Source organism: Eptesicus fuscus, chromosome 6, assembly GCF_027574615.1.
Source record: "Eptesicus fuscus isolate TK198812 chromosome 6, DD_ASM_mEF_20220401, whole genome shotgun sequence".
NCBI classification, from domain to species: domain Eukaryota; kingdom Metazoa; phylum Chordata; class Mammalia; order Chiroptera; family Vespertilionidae; genus Eptesicus; species Eptesicus fuscus.
This window is the reverse complement of record NC_072478.1, coordinates 26,470,801-26,489,594: the sequence shown is the minus strand read 5'-3', so window position 1 is coordinate 26,489,594 and position 18,794 is coordinate 26,470,801. Positions and strand designations below refer to the sequence as shown.

The following is an 18,794-nucleotide window of genomic DNA, read 5'->3' as shown; positions in this document are numbered from 1 at the left end:
GACAGGATGGCTGCCAACAGGCTTGGCTTATCCTCCCTCCTAGGGATTAGAGTTTGTTCAATCACTGTAGAGGATGGACTATACTGATTGGTCAGACCTGGTCACATGCTCACCCTGCAGTTCACCTGCCAAACCACATAAAGATGGAGAGTAGTTCCTTAAGGAAACATCCCTAAGGGTGCATTTATCCGAAGGAGGAGCCACTGGGCAGACACCACCACCGATGTCCATTAAGTGATCATGCTATTACGACTGCCATAACGACATCAGAAATGCGATAACTGTGTCCTAACCGGTTTGGCTCAGTGGATAGAGCGTCAGCCTGTGGACTGAGGAGTCCCAGGTTCGATTCCGGTCAAGCGCATGTACCTTGGTTGTGGGCACATCCCCAGTGGGGAGTGTGCAGGAGGCAGCTGATCGATGTTTCTAACTCTCTATCCCTCTCCCTTCCTCTCTGTAAAAAATAAAAATAAAAAAAATCAATAAAATATATATTTTTAAAAATGTGGTAACTGCGAGGTCCTGAGATGAGCTGGAGAGAGCTTGGGTGGGTGGAACAGAGAGTGGCCAGTTCCCAGGATGAAAGGACAGCGTAGCTCTGGGAGAATTTTAGAGGCTTTGCCGGGGGGCGGGGGGGTGGGGAGAGTGACACAGCATTTTTCAGACATGCCAACATTAGGGATGTGGCACAAAACCTCCGGGTAAGACTGGACGTAGGTTCCTTTGAGGTTGCCAAGTGGTGGAACAATCAGGGGACAGAGAGACAGGCTGTGACTGGAAGCATTTCGCTATCTTCCCAGCAAGACGTAGGGCCGGAGCAGGGATGGGAGGCTGAAAAGCAGGCAGTGCACTAATAAGACATTTTATGGGAATTTGAAGAAATAGGGGAGAAGAGGGCAGAGGAACGTGGGGTCTGTGGCTCAGACGAGGGCACGGTGGGAGTCCTGGCCGAGGGCGGGGTTCCTCGGCTGCTTCTGGGGTTTTCCAGGCGAACGGCTGTCCATGCCAACACCTGTCCCCTCAGATCCTCACGAGGGTGGGGGTTTCCCGTTGCCATGGCTGAACCCACACAGACAGAGCCCTGTGTTCCAGAAATGCTCATCACAGCCGGTGGCGAGAACGTAGCCCCTGTTCCCATCGAGAACAGGGTTAAAGAAAAGATCCCCATCGTCAGCAACGCCCTGTTAGTGGGAGACAAGTCCAAGTTTCTGAGCATCCTGCTGACGCTGAAGGTAACGTGGGGGTCCTGCAGGGTCTCCGCCCCAGGGTCCAGACCTCCTCCTCGGTCCCGAGGGCTGGCCGGGGCCTGCGTCGGGGGTTGGGTGTGGTGACAGGGGTGTTCTGGGGCAGTGCGAGATGGACGAGACGACTGGAGAGCCGCTGGACACACTGAACTGGGAGGCCATCAGGTTCTGCCAGGAGCTGGGCAGCCAGGCGTCCACCGTGCCCGAGATCGTGGAGCTGCAGGACCCCCTGGTCTACAGCGCCATCCAGAAAGGCATCGACGCCGTGAACCAGGAGGCCACCTCCAACGCACAGAAGATCCAGAAGTGGGTCATCTTGGAGAAAGACTTTTCCATCTACGGCGGAGAGCTGGGTGAGTGGCCTGGAGAGCTGTGGCCTTGGCTCCTGGAGGCTGGTCCCTGGCTAGTCCAGGCCCATGTGGGCTCTGAGACGTGCCCTATTCTGGGGGCCAGAGGGTCTGTGGGACCAGCTGGGGACACCTAAAGGGATGCTGGGTCCTCTATCGGACTGGGGCCCAGCTCCTCCCTTCTCCCCAGGGCAGCCACACCCCTCCCTCTGGGAATAAAAGCCAAACTCCTGACTATGGCTCCGTGGGAGCTCTCTCCTGACCTTTCCTTGTCGCGGACTCCATCCCAGGGATGGCAGAGGTGGTGCGCCCAGGAAGTGGCCACCCGCTAGCCCCAGCCACGCCACCTTTTTGCCTGGTCCTGTGCGGGGCATGTGGGCTTTGGTTTTTTCTCCGCAACTGAACTGGTTTCTCCTTTCTCAATAGGTCCAACAGCAAAGATTAAGAGAAATTCCATAATCCAGAAATACAGGAAGCAAATCGAAAACTTATACCAATGACTTGACGGGCAGAGCTGCTCCTGACCGTCCTGATGGTGAGACTGGCTTCCCTGGGCTGTGCCTCAACTGAGTCCGACAGAGGCGGTCTCCCCGGTGAGAGAGGCGGGGTCTGTGAGCGGAATTGCAGAGGCCACGTGGACAAGCGCACAGGCACTTCCGTTGCTGTGGGCTCTGGGTGGTGTCTGGCCCCACCCCCTGCTCTCTCTCCTAGGGTCACGGCAGGGCACGTAAGCTCCTTCATGGCTGGCCGCCCACACGGTTACTTGTTCTCCTGGCCTTTGCCACTTGTCTCAAAGATGAAGCAGAGCCATCTTCCCATCCAGGACTAGAGGTTTTCATTAAACACCCCAATGTTTCACTGTGGCCGATCTGGAGAAGGCCTTCTGTCAGAACCTTTGGTTTGGGGTGAGGGGGTGGGGGAGGAGTTCTACATGTCAGAAACCCAAGGAATGACGTGTGTTGGCCCATCACAGATGGTAAGGGATGGAGACTTGAGCTGCCCCTGCCCACTCCTTTTCCTCTCCTTTGCCCCAAGTCTTGTCCAGAGGGGCCCCCATGACACCATGACATTTGGTGCAGACAGAGAGGAGAGCACATGGGCAGTTGTCCTAAGGGCTTCATGGTCAAATCATTCTCTTCTGATGCCCCCAGCCAACACACCTGCATTCGTCTACCAGGCCTGCTGTAACGGGGCACCAGACTTGGGATCTTAAGCAACAAGAATGTTCTCTCTCACGGCTGTGCAGGTTGGAAGTCCGAGACCCAGGGGTGGGCAGGGCTGGGTCCTTCAGAGGCCTCTGCTCGGCTTCTCGAGGCCGTGCTCTCCCTGTGTCTCTGTGTCCCGACGGCCCCCTTTTGCGAAGGACACCAGTCACATGGACTAGGGCTCACCCTAACGACCTCATCTTAACCGGATTACCTCTGTGTGTCAAGACCTGTCTCCAAACAGTCACATTCTGAGGTTCAGGGGGTAAGGACTTCAGCATATGGATTTGGCGGAGGGGGACGTGATGCAGCCCGTACCACCCCCGTCACCCATTTTCTTTTCTTCATCATTCACTGGTTTAACTCTGCACCTTCATGTGTCAAAGTCTTGTGGGTGAGCCCAGCAGTTAAATACGTTCATCGTTCTTCATCTTTTGAAAGATGTCCAGTCTCATTTTGCAATAGGCAAGACCCATGGACGTGGGGGCACGGACCCTCTACGTCTGTGCTGTCCAGCAGGGCAGACACTGGCCGCAGGGTGGTGCTGTGGTCCGAATCGAGGGGTGCTGTGAGTGTACAATTCTCTAACGGAGAATGTATACTACCCCATTAATATTTTACGATATGCATGACCTGTTGGAATGATAATATTTTGTATATATTGGGTTACATAAAAGATAGCATTTTAATCCATTTCACCAATTCCTTTCTTTGTGGCTACTAGAAAAATTTTAAGGCTATAGGTGGTTCACATGATATTTTCCTTGGACAGCACAGCCCTCAAGTTCATTGGAGAGGGAGCCACGTTTTTCTAACTTATAAATGGATCCGTTCATGCTGGAGTCTTTTCGTCTTATGGTGACTGTGGGCCTCACAGAATGAATACCTTTTCCAAGGATCCCCAAGGGCAAACTTGTCTGTCTCCTCTCTCCAGCTCCGACAGGCAGACCCCATCTTGACGCGTGATTTCCTGCTCTGGGGAGGGCCTCTCTCTCCTGTTTCTAGGAAGCCAGATGCTGTATGTGTCGGTCTCTTGTTGAAGACGTGCCCCCTCGGGACCTGCCACGCCTCCACGTGACAGGGGCATCGTAGCTATTTGATTCCGATGAACCTTCCGGGCGTGATCCCCTGCCAAGGGAAGCTTATGGGAGGTCTGTGAAGAACTGCCTGTCTTAGAAGAAAGAGCTGACCTTGTGGGTTTCAATGCGGTGTGTTTCTCTCCCCAGAGGACGGACTGAGACACCAGAAAGAACAGCATTCACACGTTTGAAGATCTGGGCCCCCAACCAGCTCGCCTTCTAGGAAGCCACTAGGAAACCCTCCAAGTCAGTCCCGATAATAAAGCACATCAGCATCTCATGTCCCGACACCGCTTGTCCTTTGTTGAGAAGCTCAGTTCTGGGTTCAAATTCTGGCTAGTTGTGTGTTAGCTCAACGTTCTGAGCCTCGGGGCTGTTTTCTCTGTAAAAATAGAGCCCCACCTCTCAGGGTGGCTGTGAGGGTCTCTGGGATGACAGAGGGCAGCGTCTGGCGCCTGACGCCCAGGCACGTTCACCGTGATCATCAGAGCACCCAGCTGGCCACCGTGAACAGCTATGGTTTCCTTTTTCATTTAGGTAGCGATCAGTTTTATTATCAGCTATGATTTTTAGACAGAGAGAAAGAGAAAGGGAGAGATGGATTTGTTGTTCTGCTTATTTATACATTCATTGGTTGATTCTTGTATGTGCCCTGACCAGGGATTGAACTCACAACCTTGGCATAGTGGGATGACGCTCTAATAATCAGCTGAGCTACCCAGCCAGGGCCGACAGCTTCTTGATGAATTCTCTGTTTTTGGTTGTTGCTATTAATCCTCACCTGAGGATATTTTGTCCATTGAGTTTTAGAGTTGAAGGGAGGGAGGGAGGGAGGAAGGGAGGGAGGGAAAGAGAGAGAAAGAGACGAGAGAGAGAGAGAGAGAGAGAGAGAGAGAGAGAGAGAGAGAGAGAGAGAAATACCAATGTGCTAGAGACACATTGATTGGTTGCCTCCCTCGTGCACCCCAACTGGGGCCAGGAAATCGAACCTGCAGCCCAGGTGCAGGCCCTTGACTGGGAATTGAACCTGTGACCTTTCAGTGCATGGGCCAACGCTCTGACCACTGAGAACACCAGCCATGGCTGAATCCCACCTTTTGGGATGAGTTGTGCTGTTGTCATAAGGTCCAAAATAACAGAAACTAAAAGACAGAAGTTTATTCTTCTCTCACCCAGCAGACCACGCACAGGGAGACCAGTGCTGACGTGCATGTCCAGGTCTTGGTCCCTGAAAACATACCAGTGGTGGGAGCAGGCAGGGGACATCTCCCAGGCAGAGAACAGCCCATCAGGACAGGAGAAAGGAACCTTCCCATGTCCCTTCAGCTTCTAGATACCCAGACGCAGCCCAGAGCCCCTTTTCTTTTTAAAATATAAAATCATAAATAGATGAGAAATATATTAAGCCATTCTCCTTGCAAAAGAAATTTAATGCAATGTGGGTAAGGCTTACGTCATATTTGATGGCCCTCCTCATCTATTTGACAGGTTTTCATAAAAAAAAAAAAGCTTTTATTGATTTCAGAGAGGAAAGGAGAGGGAGAGAGAGAGGAGAGATAGAAACATCAATGATGAGAGAGAACCATTGGTGGGCTCCCTCCTGCATGGGCCCCACTGGGGATCGAGCCCACAACCCGAGCATGTACCCTGACCGGGAATCAAACCTCGACCTCCTGGTCGATGCATAACCACAGAGCCACACGGGCCTGGCCAGGTTTTCATTTTTTAATATGTAAGTTCAGTCAATCCTCTCTATTTGCCAATTCCACATTTGCAAGCTTGCCAATCACTAAAATGTATTAGTAACCCCAAAATCAACACTCCAGGCGCTTTTGTGGCCATTTGTGGGCACGCACAGAGCAGTGAAAAATTTGAATTGCTTGACATTCCCAGCTGAGTTCAATAAGTAGTACTCTGCCCTAGCTGGTTTGGCTCAGTGGATAGAGCATCAGCCTGCGGACTGAAGGGTCTCAGGTTCTATTCCGGCCAAGGGCACATGCCTGGGTTGCGGGCTCGATCCCCAGTGGGGGGCATGCAGGAGGCAGCCAATCAATGATTCTCTCTCATCATTGATGTTTCTATCTCTCTCTCTCCCTCTCCCTTCCTCTCTAAAATCAATAAAATATATATATTTTAAAAATAAGTAGTAATCTGCCTGCTCCCTTCAGCTCATACTACACATGCATGGCCTTTGGGGGGGTCAAGTTAGTGCCCCCTCTTTTTTTGCATTTTTGTTGGTGATTTTGCTGTTGAATGTGGCTCCTGAGTGCTAGAAGGCTGTAAGGCACCTTATGGAAAAATATATGTGTTAGATAAGCTTCATTCAGGCATGAATTATAGTGCTGCTGGCCATGAATCAATGTTAATGAATCAACAATGCGTATTAAATATGATGTCCATGAGCAGAAACCCACATAATACAAGGCTATGTGTTGATCGGTTGATAAAAATGTGACCAGAGGCTGCCAGGAACCTAACCCTGTATTTCTTGTTAATTCAGTGCTTAATGCAACTTTATAGAACATCCCTGACTGTACATAAATATGCGTGTACAGTAGGGAGGAGAGAATTATTTTATATATGTATATATCAAAGAGACACCTTCCCTTCCAGGCTGGGGGGGGGGGGGGTTAGCACGGGGTTGAGGGTGTAAGGTGAGAATTGGGTGGGCATCTTCAGGGAGACGGGTGGCAGACTTGGAGGCCAGGGTTATGGAGCAGTGAGGCAGCCCGAGGTGGCAGGCTGGGCTGTACGGTGTGGCTGAGACTGGATACATTGAGCAAATAAGTCAATATACTGAAGACAGTAGAAGCTGAGTCTCTCATTGCCAGAGGAGAGGTTTCGGAGAATTAGATTTGAATTGGAGGTTCTAGTACAAATTCATAGTTTTATAATACAGAAATATAGATATGTGCTATATGTAGATATGTCCATACCTGTGTATGTATACAGCCCCACGCGTGTGTCTAAACATGCACACATTTCTCAACTGCTTCTGCTCAGAGGGCCTAGAAGCAGTGACCCCAGTGGCAGTGAACACACTGAACTCCCAGATGTGGTTTCTAAACCCCACCTACCACTAATACAAGAACCAGGGTTAGTGTTTTTGCTTAAGAAATATCTAGCCCTAACCGGTTTGGCTCAGTGGATAGAGCGTCAGCCTGCGGACTGAAGGGTCCCAGGTTCGATTCCGGTCAAGGGCATGTACCTTGGTTGCGGGCACATCCCCAGTGGGGAATGTGCAGGAGGCAGCTGATCGATGTTTCTCTCTCATCGATGTTTCTAACTCTCTACCCCTCTCCCTTCCTTTCTGTAAAAAATCAATAAAATGTATTTTAAAAAAAAAAAAAGAAATATCTAATTCCTGGGCTGGGGCAGGGAAAGTATGAGACAAGCCTCGAATATCTTGTACCAGAAAGTAAGGTAGTGCCCCAAACTTTGGATATCTGTCAAAAGGCCAAAGAGCCAGCTTAAAAAAGCTTAGGCCACATTTGGGGCAATTTGAGCATCAAGATAAATAATGATAGCAATAGACTATAACCCACTGAAAAATTCATTGAATAATGGGACTCATTGAAAATATGAATCGAAGTTGATAAAAAACGGGGGAGGGGGAAATCTCCTCCTCACTGTAGAAGGTTAACTAACGCAGAAGGCATGATGGAATTAGACAATCTCCTTTTGGCATTCACATGGAGGTGGCTGACTCAAATGGGAGTCATCAGTGGGTACGAAGGTCGGTGGTTGGCGGTTGATGAGAGAGGCTATAGGTGCAACCTCAGAATACCTCCCCACAAAATTCTGACCAATTACAAAGGGGGCGGGGGGTAAATTTAAGGCGGAGGAACCTGAGGGACACCCACTTGACCAGGTGATGAAGTTTAATGCCCCGGGGTGGCACAGGTTAGCAAGTGCCTCCCGCTATTCTGCACTAAGAGGCACAGCATGGCTCCCGTCCAGCTCCTCCTGAGAAAGCTGAGGCGAGCTCGGGGGGTTGTGGTCACACAAGGAATGACGTGACCACAAGGCACCAGTAGCAGTTTTATTTCAGTAGCACTTCGGCATGTTTGCATGGGGGGGAGGGGTCCCTCACAACAGAAGACTTCTCAGAAGCAATGGCACTGGGGCCACCAGAAAAGGAGGAGGACAAGGGAACCCCTCAGGGTAAAGGGGATGGGAGGGGGGTTAGGTGTCCAGGTGGCAGGGGGCTCTCAGTCAGAGGCCTCCGGGCCTAGTGGCCTGGACCAGTTACAGCTCTGGGGTTTATCTGTCTATGGCACATGCTGGGTGCAGTTTCTTTTTCTTCTTTTTCTTTTTTTTAATATATATTTTTTGAATTCAGAAAGGAAGGGAGAGGGAGAGAGAGAGATAGAAACATCAATGATGAGAGAGAATCATTGATTGGCTGCCTCCTGCACACCCCACACTGGGGATCAAGCCCACAACCCAGGCATGTGCCCTGACCAGGAATCGAACTGTGACCTCCTGGTTCATAGGTTGAACCACTCAACCACTGAGCCACACCGGGCCGGGCGCAGTTTCTTGTGGCGTACAAAGCAGGAGGGCGCTGAATGGCTAAAAATCTGCTTATTTAGGCTCCATTTCAAACAATTGGAGGGGGAAGAATTTGAGTTTGTTGCCATCTCTGTGTTCCAATGGTATAGGATGTTGCAGTATCACTTTTCTGGTTTAATTTTTTTCATTTATAGTTGGTCCTCAATATTGCTTTATACAGGTTTCAGGTGTTCGGCATAGTGGTTAGACATTCATATAATCTAAGAAGTGATCCCCCTGATAAGTCTAATACTCACCTGGCACCATACATAGTTATTATAATATTATGACTATATTCCCTAGGCTGTACTTTACACCCCCAGGATTATTTTATAGCTGCCAATTTGTAGTTCTTAATCCCTTCAACTTTTTCACTCAGCCTGCCACACCCCCTTCTATCTGGCAACCATCAGTTTGTTATCTGTACCTATGAATCTGTTTCTGTTTTGTTTGTTCATTTATATTGTTCTTTACATCCCACATATAAGTGAAATAATACTGTATTTGTCTTTCTGACTAACATTCCATTTAGCATAATACCCTCTAGGTGCACCCATGCTAAGATGGCAAGATTTCATTCTTTTTATGGCTGAGTAATATTTCATTGTCTTCTTTATCTAATTGCCTATTGATGGGCATTTAGGTTGCTTCCATGTCTTGGTTATCCTATATAATAAAAGCCTAATATGCTAAGTGTCCAGTCGTTCGTTCAACCAATCAAAGCATAATATGCTAATGATATGCTAAGGCAGCTCAACTGCTCGCTATGATGTGCACTGACCACCAGGGGGCAGATGCTCCAACCTGTAGGTTAGCTTGCTGCTGGGGTCCGGCCGATCGGGACTGAGTGAGACTGGCTGGACATGCCCTGGAGCCCTCCTGTGGTCCCTTCCCGGCTGGCCAACCTCCCCCAGCCCCGATCGTGCACTGGTGGGGTCCCTCAGTCTGGCCTGTGCCCTCTCGCAATCTGGGACCCCTCCAGGGATATCAGAGAGCTGGTTTCACCCGATCCCGCAGGCCAGGCTGAAGGGACCCCATTGGTGCATGAATTCATGCACTGGGCCTCTAGTTGTAAATAATGCTGCAATGAACACAGGGATGCGCATATCTTTTTGAATTAGTGTTTTGGGTTCCTTTGGATAAATACCAGAAGTGGAATTGCTAATCATATGGTAACCCACCTACTCAAGTACTTGAGACTCTGGGGTCTCCCACTGTGACCTACTCTGCCTGTCCCTCACTCCACCAGATCTTTGCCTTCAATAAAAAACAGAGATGGGAGACTTTCGATTTAACAACTTACTATAAAGCTACATAATCAAGTCAGTGTGGAACTGGTGTAGGGATAGACGTAGATCAATAAAACACAATAGAGAATCCAGAAATGAAAGCTAACAATTATGATCAACTGCTTTTTCATAAAGGTGCCAAGGTAGCAATGGGAAAAAGAGGGTCTTTTCAACAAATTATGCTGGAATAGTACACAAGAATAAGTAAATAAATAACTTAAGAGAACTTACGTTGGCGGTGAAATGGCCTCAGTTGTTAGACTGGTGGAGTCAGACCCAACCTCGGTTCAGTTCTGGCTAAGAAAGAATTCAGATTCAAGACTCAAACTATAAGAGACAGTTTATTTAGAAAGTCACAGAGGTAGAAGTGAGCGGTAGAAGAAATGGGCTCAGGAAATAAGTTATAGAGGCACAAGGAGGGCCCTGGAGTTTGGGAGAAAAAGAGAGGCAAGGAAATGCGCCAGCGGGGGGAGGAGAGAGGATGGGAAAGGCAGTGAGGCGTGGGGGGGGGGGGGGGAGAGAGAGAGAGAGAGAGAGAGAGAGAGAGAGAGAGAGAGAGAGAGAACCACGGATGGGCCCTCAGTCCTAAGAGCCTTTAAGGGCCGGGATTTTAGGTGAAGATCTCAATAGAATGTTCATCAGCTCTCCAGGTGCGCCCTTTCAGGGTAGTGTCTCCACTGATTGGTCAGCACCAGGCAGGGGGTCATTAGTCATGGCAGCTGGCCCTGAGGCAGCCATGGAATCACCTGTCTGGTTTTGCTGCTTTCCTGGGCCTGGAGCTGAGACACAGCTGAGGCCTCGATGCATTTGATGTGGGTCAGAACCTCCTTGTCCTGGGGGCTGGAAGCTTAAGCTGTTCTCCAGCCCCCTGGTTAGTTTCCCCTCTAAGGGGGTCTAACCTGCACGACCAGCAGCACGTCAGGGAAGGGCAGGCCAGGAGGGTCTGAGCGGTCTGACCAGCGATACGCTAGGGAGGAAAGGCCACCCAGGGGCGAGGTCCTTGTTTTCCCAGTTTTGCCCTTTGCTAGGCGCCGGGGGCTCTGCCCTGGGGACCCTCTGCACCTGGCCCACCGCCCTTGCTCTGCTCATGCCTGCCTAACTGCCTAGCACACTTAGACCTTTACCTCACATCAGACGCAAAAATGAACTTAAAACCTATCGAAGATCTAAATGTAAAAGCTACCACTATAAAGCTTTTTTTTTGGGGGGGTGGACACATCGGAGTAAATCTCTGTACCCTTGGATTAGGTAAAGATTTCTTAGTGCTCAGACATGATAAAGCACAAATCATCTATGAAAAAAAAAACACAAAGTTGGACTTCATCAAAATTTAAAACATCCCCTTCAAAAGATACTGTCAATTTAATGCCAACTTTGGAAATGAAAAGACAAAGGTATTTAAGAATCATGTATCTGCTAAAGAACTTGCGGCCGAAATAAAGAACTCTTACCAACCAAGAATAAAAAGAAGAATGACTCAATTTCAAAACAGGCAAAGGATTTGAATGAACATTTCTCAAAAGATAGGCAAGTGGCCAATGAGCACATGAAAAGATGCTCCATGTCCTTGGCTCTCAGGGGAATGCAAATCACAACCAGGAGGAGGTACCACTGCACACCCACTAGGGTGGAGAAAATTTAAAAATCGGAGAAACGAACCCTCGGACCTTGCTGATGGGAATGGAAAATGGCACAACCACGTTGGAAAGCAGTTCAGACATTTCTTAAAATGTCAAACACGGAGTTACTATACGTACACAAAAACTTGTCCATGAATGTTCATAGCAGCAATATGCATAGTCACCAAATGCTGGGGGAAAGTCCAGATATCCGTCCATGGTGTATGACTGATAAGCAAAACATGGTACATCCAAATACTAGCATGTTACTCATTCACTTGTACAAATGAATGAACTACTGAAACAAGTTCAGACACAAAAGGCTACAGGCTGTGCTATTCTAGTGAAGGTAGAACTCTGGCGACAAATCGGATCCGTGGCTGCCGGAGGCCGGGAGTAGGAGGAGAATTGACCTCACACAGTCACCGGGGAATTTTTCGGGATGATGGAAAGTGTCCTAAAATTAGATTGTGGTGATGGTTTCACAACTGTGCGAATTTATTAAAACTCGCCGTACTGTACTCCCACAGGGGGTGAATTTTATGGTTTGTCCATGGTAGCTCAGAAAAATCCCGGGGAAAACCATCGGTAAGGCTAGAAGAACAGGCTGCAGGAACAGCCCTGGTTCACAGGTCGAGAAGGCTCAGTCACCTCCATAGCAGCTGACAGGGGGGTCTGCTGCCCCCACTGCGGTCGGGAAAGCTGCCGATGCCCACGAAGCTGCTGAGTCAGGACACTGCTGGCCGGAGCAGGGAGCTGCCGCTGCCGTCGCTGGCTCCATAACCACGCCCTTCTGCCAGGACCGCCCTGGCTCTTCTCCTCACACGACTCACGTCCAAATCAGTCGTGATCAGTGGAACATGAGTCATACCCAGGAACTTCCCGCGTGGGATTCTGGGGAATAGTTTTTAGCTTTCTAGCCTCTGCTTGTTAGCGTGGGGTTGGGATCCTCATCCACCAAGCGGTAGTTCACCTGCCTCTGAGCCCAGGCATTTATTCTGCTTCACTGAACTACATACAATACCTAGTCTTCTGTGTCTGGCTTAGGGTTAAGTTCTGCATATATCAATAGTTCATTCATTTTTACAGTTGAGTGGTATTCCATTATTATTTGGACATAACACATATATCCACACGTATATCTTCTTCAGAGAAATGTCTATTCAAATTCTTTGCCAACTTTTGCCAACACACTCGCTCCAAGCACAGGAATGGCTGGCATCACAGTGAGTTCTGTGCGGAGCAGTGGCGGCTCACAGCCCTTTGCAGCTCTGGCAGCCCCACGACTGCCTCCCCCATCACTCCCGACGTGGCTGCCGGCCCTGGCTGCCGGGGCCCTAGGTAGGCGGGGGCCGGTTGTGGGCAGCTCTGTTAGGTTGTGGGCTGAGGCCAACTGGGATGGGCCCAGGGCAGCCGTACGGGTTGGCGGAATGCCCCATCATGCGTGTGGCCCCATCATGCGTGTGGCCCCATCATGCGTGTGGCACAGGCTCCCTGATGAACACATTGTGGGAGGTGAAGCCCACCACATTCTATGGCATCCCGAGGATCTGGGAGAGATGGTTGGACAACTTAAAGACCACCCAGCCCAGAGTGGCTCCAGGGTTGTGGGTCGACCTATGAACCAGGAGGTCACGGTTCAATTCCCAGTCAGGGCACATGCCCGGGTTGCGGGCTCCATCCCCAGTTGGGGGCTTACAGGAGGCAGCCAATCGATGATTCTCTCTCTTTCCCTTCCTCTCTGAAATATATATATATATATATATATATATATATATATATATATATATTATTGATTTTTTTTACAAAGAGGAAGGGAGAGGTATAGAGAGTTAGAAACACTGATCAGCTGCTTCCTGCACACTCCCCACTGGGGATATGCCTGCAACCAAGGTACATGCCCTTGACCGGAATCGAACCTGGGACCCTTCAGTCCACAGGCCAGTGCTCTATCTACTGAGCCAAACCGGTTAGGGCTATATATATTTAAACAAACAAACAAACAAAAAACACAAAAAACAAACGACCAACCAGCTTGCCTCCACCCTGTTCTGATTGTCAATCAACACGTGGGTCTTGGGGTTAGGGCTGAGGACCAACAAGAGGTGGATGCTTGGGTGAGGCCAGGGCAGAGGGCTGCCTGCAGGGGGCCCCCCAGGGCCGGGTGGGGCATCCCCACGTCCTGTTCTGTCCCCTGTGTCTGCTTCTCAAGGCAGAGTGCTTCAGCCTGGCCAAGAAGCTGGCCTTCAACCAAGCCGGGACGTTCCTGGCCTGCACTGCTGCCGACAGCTCTTCAAACGGGCAGGGGCTCCCCAGGGCCACCCTGGCCTCCTTCCTCAGCCTCCACAGGCCCACCCCTGAGCTGCACGGCTTGCCTGAGAGCACGGGCATCCACACCCTCTCCCGCCAGCAGGACTTCAGGCTGCTGAGGTGGGTCCTGGCGGAGGGATGGCCAGGCCAACCTGCGTGTCTGCTGTCATCCGCCCTGCTCCCCGCCTCGGCATGTGCATCCAAAGGGAAATGAGTGAAGCCAGGAATCCATTGTGGGATGACCTGGAGCTCTTCTGTTTTTTTTTTTTTTTTAGTTTGCAAGCCATTATTTTTACTAATCACCAGTTTGGCTCAGTGGATTCGGCCTGCGGACTGAGGGTCCCAGGTTCGATTCCGGTCAAGGGCATGTACCTCGGTTGCGGGCACACCCCCATAGCGGGTGTGCAAGAGGCAGCTGATCGATGTTTCTCTCTCATTGTTTCTAACTCTCTATCCCTTTCCCTTCCTCTCTGTAAAAAATCAATAAAATATATATTGTAAAAATTAACCCCCAAATGTAGCATCTTAAGACAAAAACATCTCACAGTCTGTGCAGATGGGCATCTGGGAGCAGCTTCATCACCAGGTGTCCTGGCTCGGGGTTTCTCACGAGGTTGAAGTGAAGCTGTCAGCGGGGCTGTCCCACCGAAGGCTTGACTGGAGCTGGAGAAGCTGCTTCCCAGGTGGCTCCCCACAAGAGTGCTAGGGGGAGGCCCCCGTTCCTCGCTGCTTCAGCAGGAGGCTCTGGTTCTTTGCTACCTGACCTGTCCACAGGGCTGCTTGAGGGTCCTCCCGACATGGCAGCGGCGTCCTTCCAATGAGAAAGCCAAGAGAGAGCAAGGGGCAAGCCACACTCTCCTTTGGGACTAGGGTTGCCAGATTAAGCAAACAAAAACATGAGACCCCAAGTGAAGTTTGAACTTCAGAAAGATGACTTTGTTCTTAGTGTGAGAATAAACAAATCATCTTTTCTGTCAAAGAACAGTTTAGACAGCTGCCATTTTGGACCACGTGACTCGGCAGCTGCCCTGTTGGCCGCATGGCTTACGGCTCCCTTGGGGGCTGCCATCTTGAAATGGCAAAGGCCAGCCCCTCCCTTTGAATTAACCAATCAGGAAAGATTGCGACTGAGCTCCAATCAAGAGTGAGGGACAGGTCATGGGTGACAGGGATTATAGAGCCGAGCAGACCCCCTGCTCCGTGTGCGAGTGCTTCCAGGCCATGTGTGTGTGCACCCTTCTACATTAAGGTGACCAGACATCCCGCTTTTGGCGGGACAGTCCCGATTTTTAACAATTTGTCCCGCGTCCCACGGCGTTTTAAAAAAGTCCCGATTTTTGGAAAGAATGCACGACAAGCTAGGGAACGGCGGGAGAACGGGAAGGGAATATACGGTTTTCGGCGGCCATGTGGCTATTTAGCCAGGATATGAGTTTCATATTATTTTTGTTAATTTTATAATATTAAACTTTAATAATAACAAATAATTGTTGAGAACTGATTATCGAGAACTGCTTATCAAAGTTCGCATTGTTGATCAGTTGTTAGAATTCGACCACCATTGTTTGGACTTAATGAACAATGGCATCTTTTGGGGACTGGCAACGACGAAAACATTTTGTAACTGTCTCTCAGACGATACACATCGTACTGCGTGCTAGTAAACTAGTTAAACAAGTGATGTCATTACAAATCAGCTATTCAGATAATTTAGGTAAGTAATTTATTTATTTATTTCATAAATACATAAATTTTCTTGAATTTAGCAGACAATACTCGTATTATTTATATTTTATAGTGGCAGCAAAAAGTCTAGCGCCGGCCTTGAAAGTGACACTTACGACTTACGTTACGGCAAATTCAGAGGAAAAATAATACAAGTTAGTATTGTTATTATTTAGAAAGAAATATAGGATTAAAATTAAAATAATTTTTTAAATATAGTTACTTTATAACAATCAAATTAATTTAATTTATAAACTAACAATAAAATATGTTCATGTAATTATGTACCTACTTACTATATTTTTAAGCAATATGTATATAATAATTTATAATATAATTTTAAATTATTTTTTTTTAGATTTTTAACATAATGAGTAAGAAAAGAGGATGCAAATTCAACGATGATCTCAGAAGTGAATTTCCTTTTATTAAAAAAAACCAAAAGCGATTACAATATAGACGAAATTTTAAATCAACCCTCCCCCCCACCCCCGGGCCGAAACCGGTTTGGCTCAGTGGATAGAGCGTCAGCCTGCGGACTCAAGGGTTCCAGGTTTGATTTCGATCAAGGGCATGTACCTTGGTTGCTGGCACATCCCCAGTAGGGGGTGTGCAAGAGGCAGCTGATCGATGTTTCTCTCTCATGGATGTTTCTAACTCTCTATCCCTCTCTCTTCCTCTCTGTAAAAAAATCAATAAAATATATTTAAAAACAAAAAAAAAGAACCCCCCCCCGCCCCCCCCGCCCCCCCCCCGCGGTCAATGGTGTCCCGCTTTACCAATGTTAAAATCTGGTCACTTTATTCTACATAGAAGTAAAGATGTTTGCCTTGCTGCCTGGCTCCCGAGTATGTTTTGTGTTCTACCAGGACCCCTGCATTTGGGGGCTCGTCTTATTTCTTACATTGTATAAATATATCTCTTGCAGTATTTGGGACATACTTATACTAAAAAAATTTTTTTTTGGTTTGTAATCCAATTTTAACCAGGCGTCCTGCATTGGACCTGACAATCCTATCATGCTCTAACCTGAAGTGACACTTGGTCATTCCCACCACTCCTGACAGGTCACGGGGTCAGCCCTTTTAGGGTGGGAGAGGGCTACACAAGGATGTGGAATCTGGGAGGGCAAGGGCGTCTTTGGGGATCATCTTGAAAGCTGGCTTCCTCATCCACTGATTCAGTTCAGGGCTCCCATGTGCATTCCCTGGAGGATTCAGCCTGTGTTGGGGAAACGGGTGAGTTGGGGGACCTGGAGCAAGTCATGGCCCTTCCGATGTGCTGGCTTTCTCCCTGGGCCTCAATCCTCCGAATGCCAAGGGCTCTCCTCTCAAAGTGTGACCACGGGCAAAGAGAAAGCCTGACACTCGTTAAAGCGACCGACCGGGCAGGTTTTAGTCACACTATTGCAGCAGGGAGAGGTCCAGAGTGAGCTGAACTTTACTTCCAATGGGGCAGAGGTGACTGGGCACCTCCCTGGGAGGGTGAGGGAGTGGGAAGAGTGGGTGGGATTTGAGCAGTTGAGAAAGTGGAAATTCACAAAAACCAGAATGGGGGCAGCTTGTCAACGTAACCAGGCCCTCTGGGTTCATTAACTAGCGTTCATCTGGAGGAGAAACTGCCGGTTAGAGCAAGGAGCCCTGTTGTGACCGTGACCGTGACCGTGACCGTGAGGAAGGAGGCACAGCACTCACAGAGCCCTCTCGGGGGGGAGGGGAAGGGCGGCGATGGATAAAGAAGTTTGTGCTGACAGCCTGCAGTTCTTCTAGCCCAGTGAAGCCCCAGTGAAGACAGCTCAGAGGAGCCTGGGCAGCGTTTGGTCAAGGAGCATCTGTCACCACCCTTAGAGCGATGTTAGCTTTGGGGAGATTGCACCTTTCAGCAGAGACAGGACAAGGAGCCGATCACAACCCCACCCCCAATGCAGACAGGCAGATGGAAAGGGGGCAGGCAGGCTGCAGGAAGCAGAAGTGACCTGGCCAAAGTGTGCCGGGCTGGGTGCTGGTACTGTTTCCTTTCCTGAGACCAGCGATGCTGTCTAGGAAGCCCGTTCTCACGCGGGATGCTTGCTGAGTGGTCACCGCCCACTGGCAGTGTCGCAGGTGCTGGGGTTACAGCCAAGAACCAAGGTCAGACATCCCTTCTGCGTGGGGCCTAGAGGCTAAGCAGCCAGACAGCCCTCCCTGCTCCCAGGACAGATGGATCCACACGAGACGACACAGCTCCAGGTAAGGGGGTCAGCAGATGGGAAGCCACAGGACGAGGCCTCTCAGGTTCCCACTCATTCCTTAGGTCATTGGTTCATTCCTTCGGGGTGTATCTGCGTGGGAATGGGGAGCTTGTCCTGTGCTAGGGGCTGGGCAGCAAGACGAGCCTGGTCCCTGCCCTCAGTAGTTCTTAGCGTGGACCGCCACACAAAGTACCAGACGGGGCTTAAGCCACAGAGATGTATGTCTCACAGCTCTGGGGGCTGGAGGGCTGGGGTCAAGGTGCCTGCTGCCCTGTCCAGTTCCAGAGGAGGCCCTCTTCCTCCCTGTGTCCTCCCACTCTCTGCGTCTCCTTAAAGGGCACCTAGCCCATCCTCAGGATTTCCTCTAAACCGAATCACCTCCAAATGCCATCTCACTAGGGGTTAGGGCTTCACATGGGAGTTTGGGGAGACACAATTCAGTCCACGCAGGGGGTGTGTCCTGGGTGTTGGCGAGACCAGCTCTGCGGCCCCAACCGGAGTCTCCACCCTGGGGAGAAAGCCAGATGCAGACTGCTGTCCAGGTACCTTGCTAGGAAACTCCCGTTTCCATGGAGATAAGCAGAGTAGTAGACCCCTCGTTCTCACCTGTGTTGTATTAACTGTTCTCACTACTCTGCCCAGACACCTTCAACCATCAATTCTGCCCCCAAGGTGTCAAGTTTCTCCATGGCTTGCCTTGTCCCCATGTGCTCATCTGTGGTCTCCCGGCAGCCAGGGGCTGGGTGTGATGCATCCATGTGCCCAAGAGCCTGGCTCCGAGTTGGGGTTGGCCAGGCTCCCCCTCCCTGGGGGTCCATGCCCTGTTTCCTTACCTGTCCCCCCCTTACTTTGGATCGGAGGGACTCTAGGAGCTAATAGACAAAGGAGGCCTAGGATCTGCAGTTATGTGGATGGGAGAAGAGGCCTCTGCATCTGGCTGGGTCCCTCCCTGCCCACTGCCCCCAGCTGTGGGGATCTCTCCCCGGCACCCACAGTGGGGACATCCACACTTGGAGCTGGAACATCTTCGTGGGGCACCTCCATGAGGAGACCACCCAGGAGAAGGCTGATCTCCACGGCTGGATGCACACGGGGACCCGGGTTTCCCGGACAAACTCCTCGACGTCTGGGCAATGCCAGGGGCGAGCAGGACAGGGCCTGAGCTCTCTGCCTCTGGCTGGGCCTGGCAGGG

At 50.0% G+C, this 18,794-nt stretch overlaps 1 protein-coding gene across 3 annotated transcripts in view; it reads left to right on the top strand.

The window, feature by feature from the left end:
• Nucleotides 1–4,155, top strand: part of ACSBG2 (acyl-CoA synthetase bubblegum family member 2) — a 34,963-nt gene extending 30,808 nt beyond the window's left edge. For 2 of the 3 annotated variants that reach the window (XM_028159127.2, XM_028159129.2), the window contains 4 exons: nucleotides 1,093–1,232; nucleotides 1,351–1,597; nucleotides 2,018–2,126; nucleotides 4,023–4,155. In XM_028159127.2, the coding sequence (XP_028014928.1) occupies nucleotides 1,093–1,232; nucleotides 1,351–1,597; nucleotides 2,018–2,091 (461 nt within the window). In that variant the 3' untranslated portion in view covers nucleotides 2,092–2,126; nucleotides 4,023–4,155. The other variant, XM_028159128.2, reaches the window with a different exon arrangement.
• The last annotated feature ends 14,639 nt before the right edge of the window (nucleotides 4,156–18,794 follow it).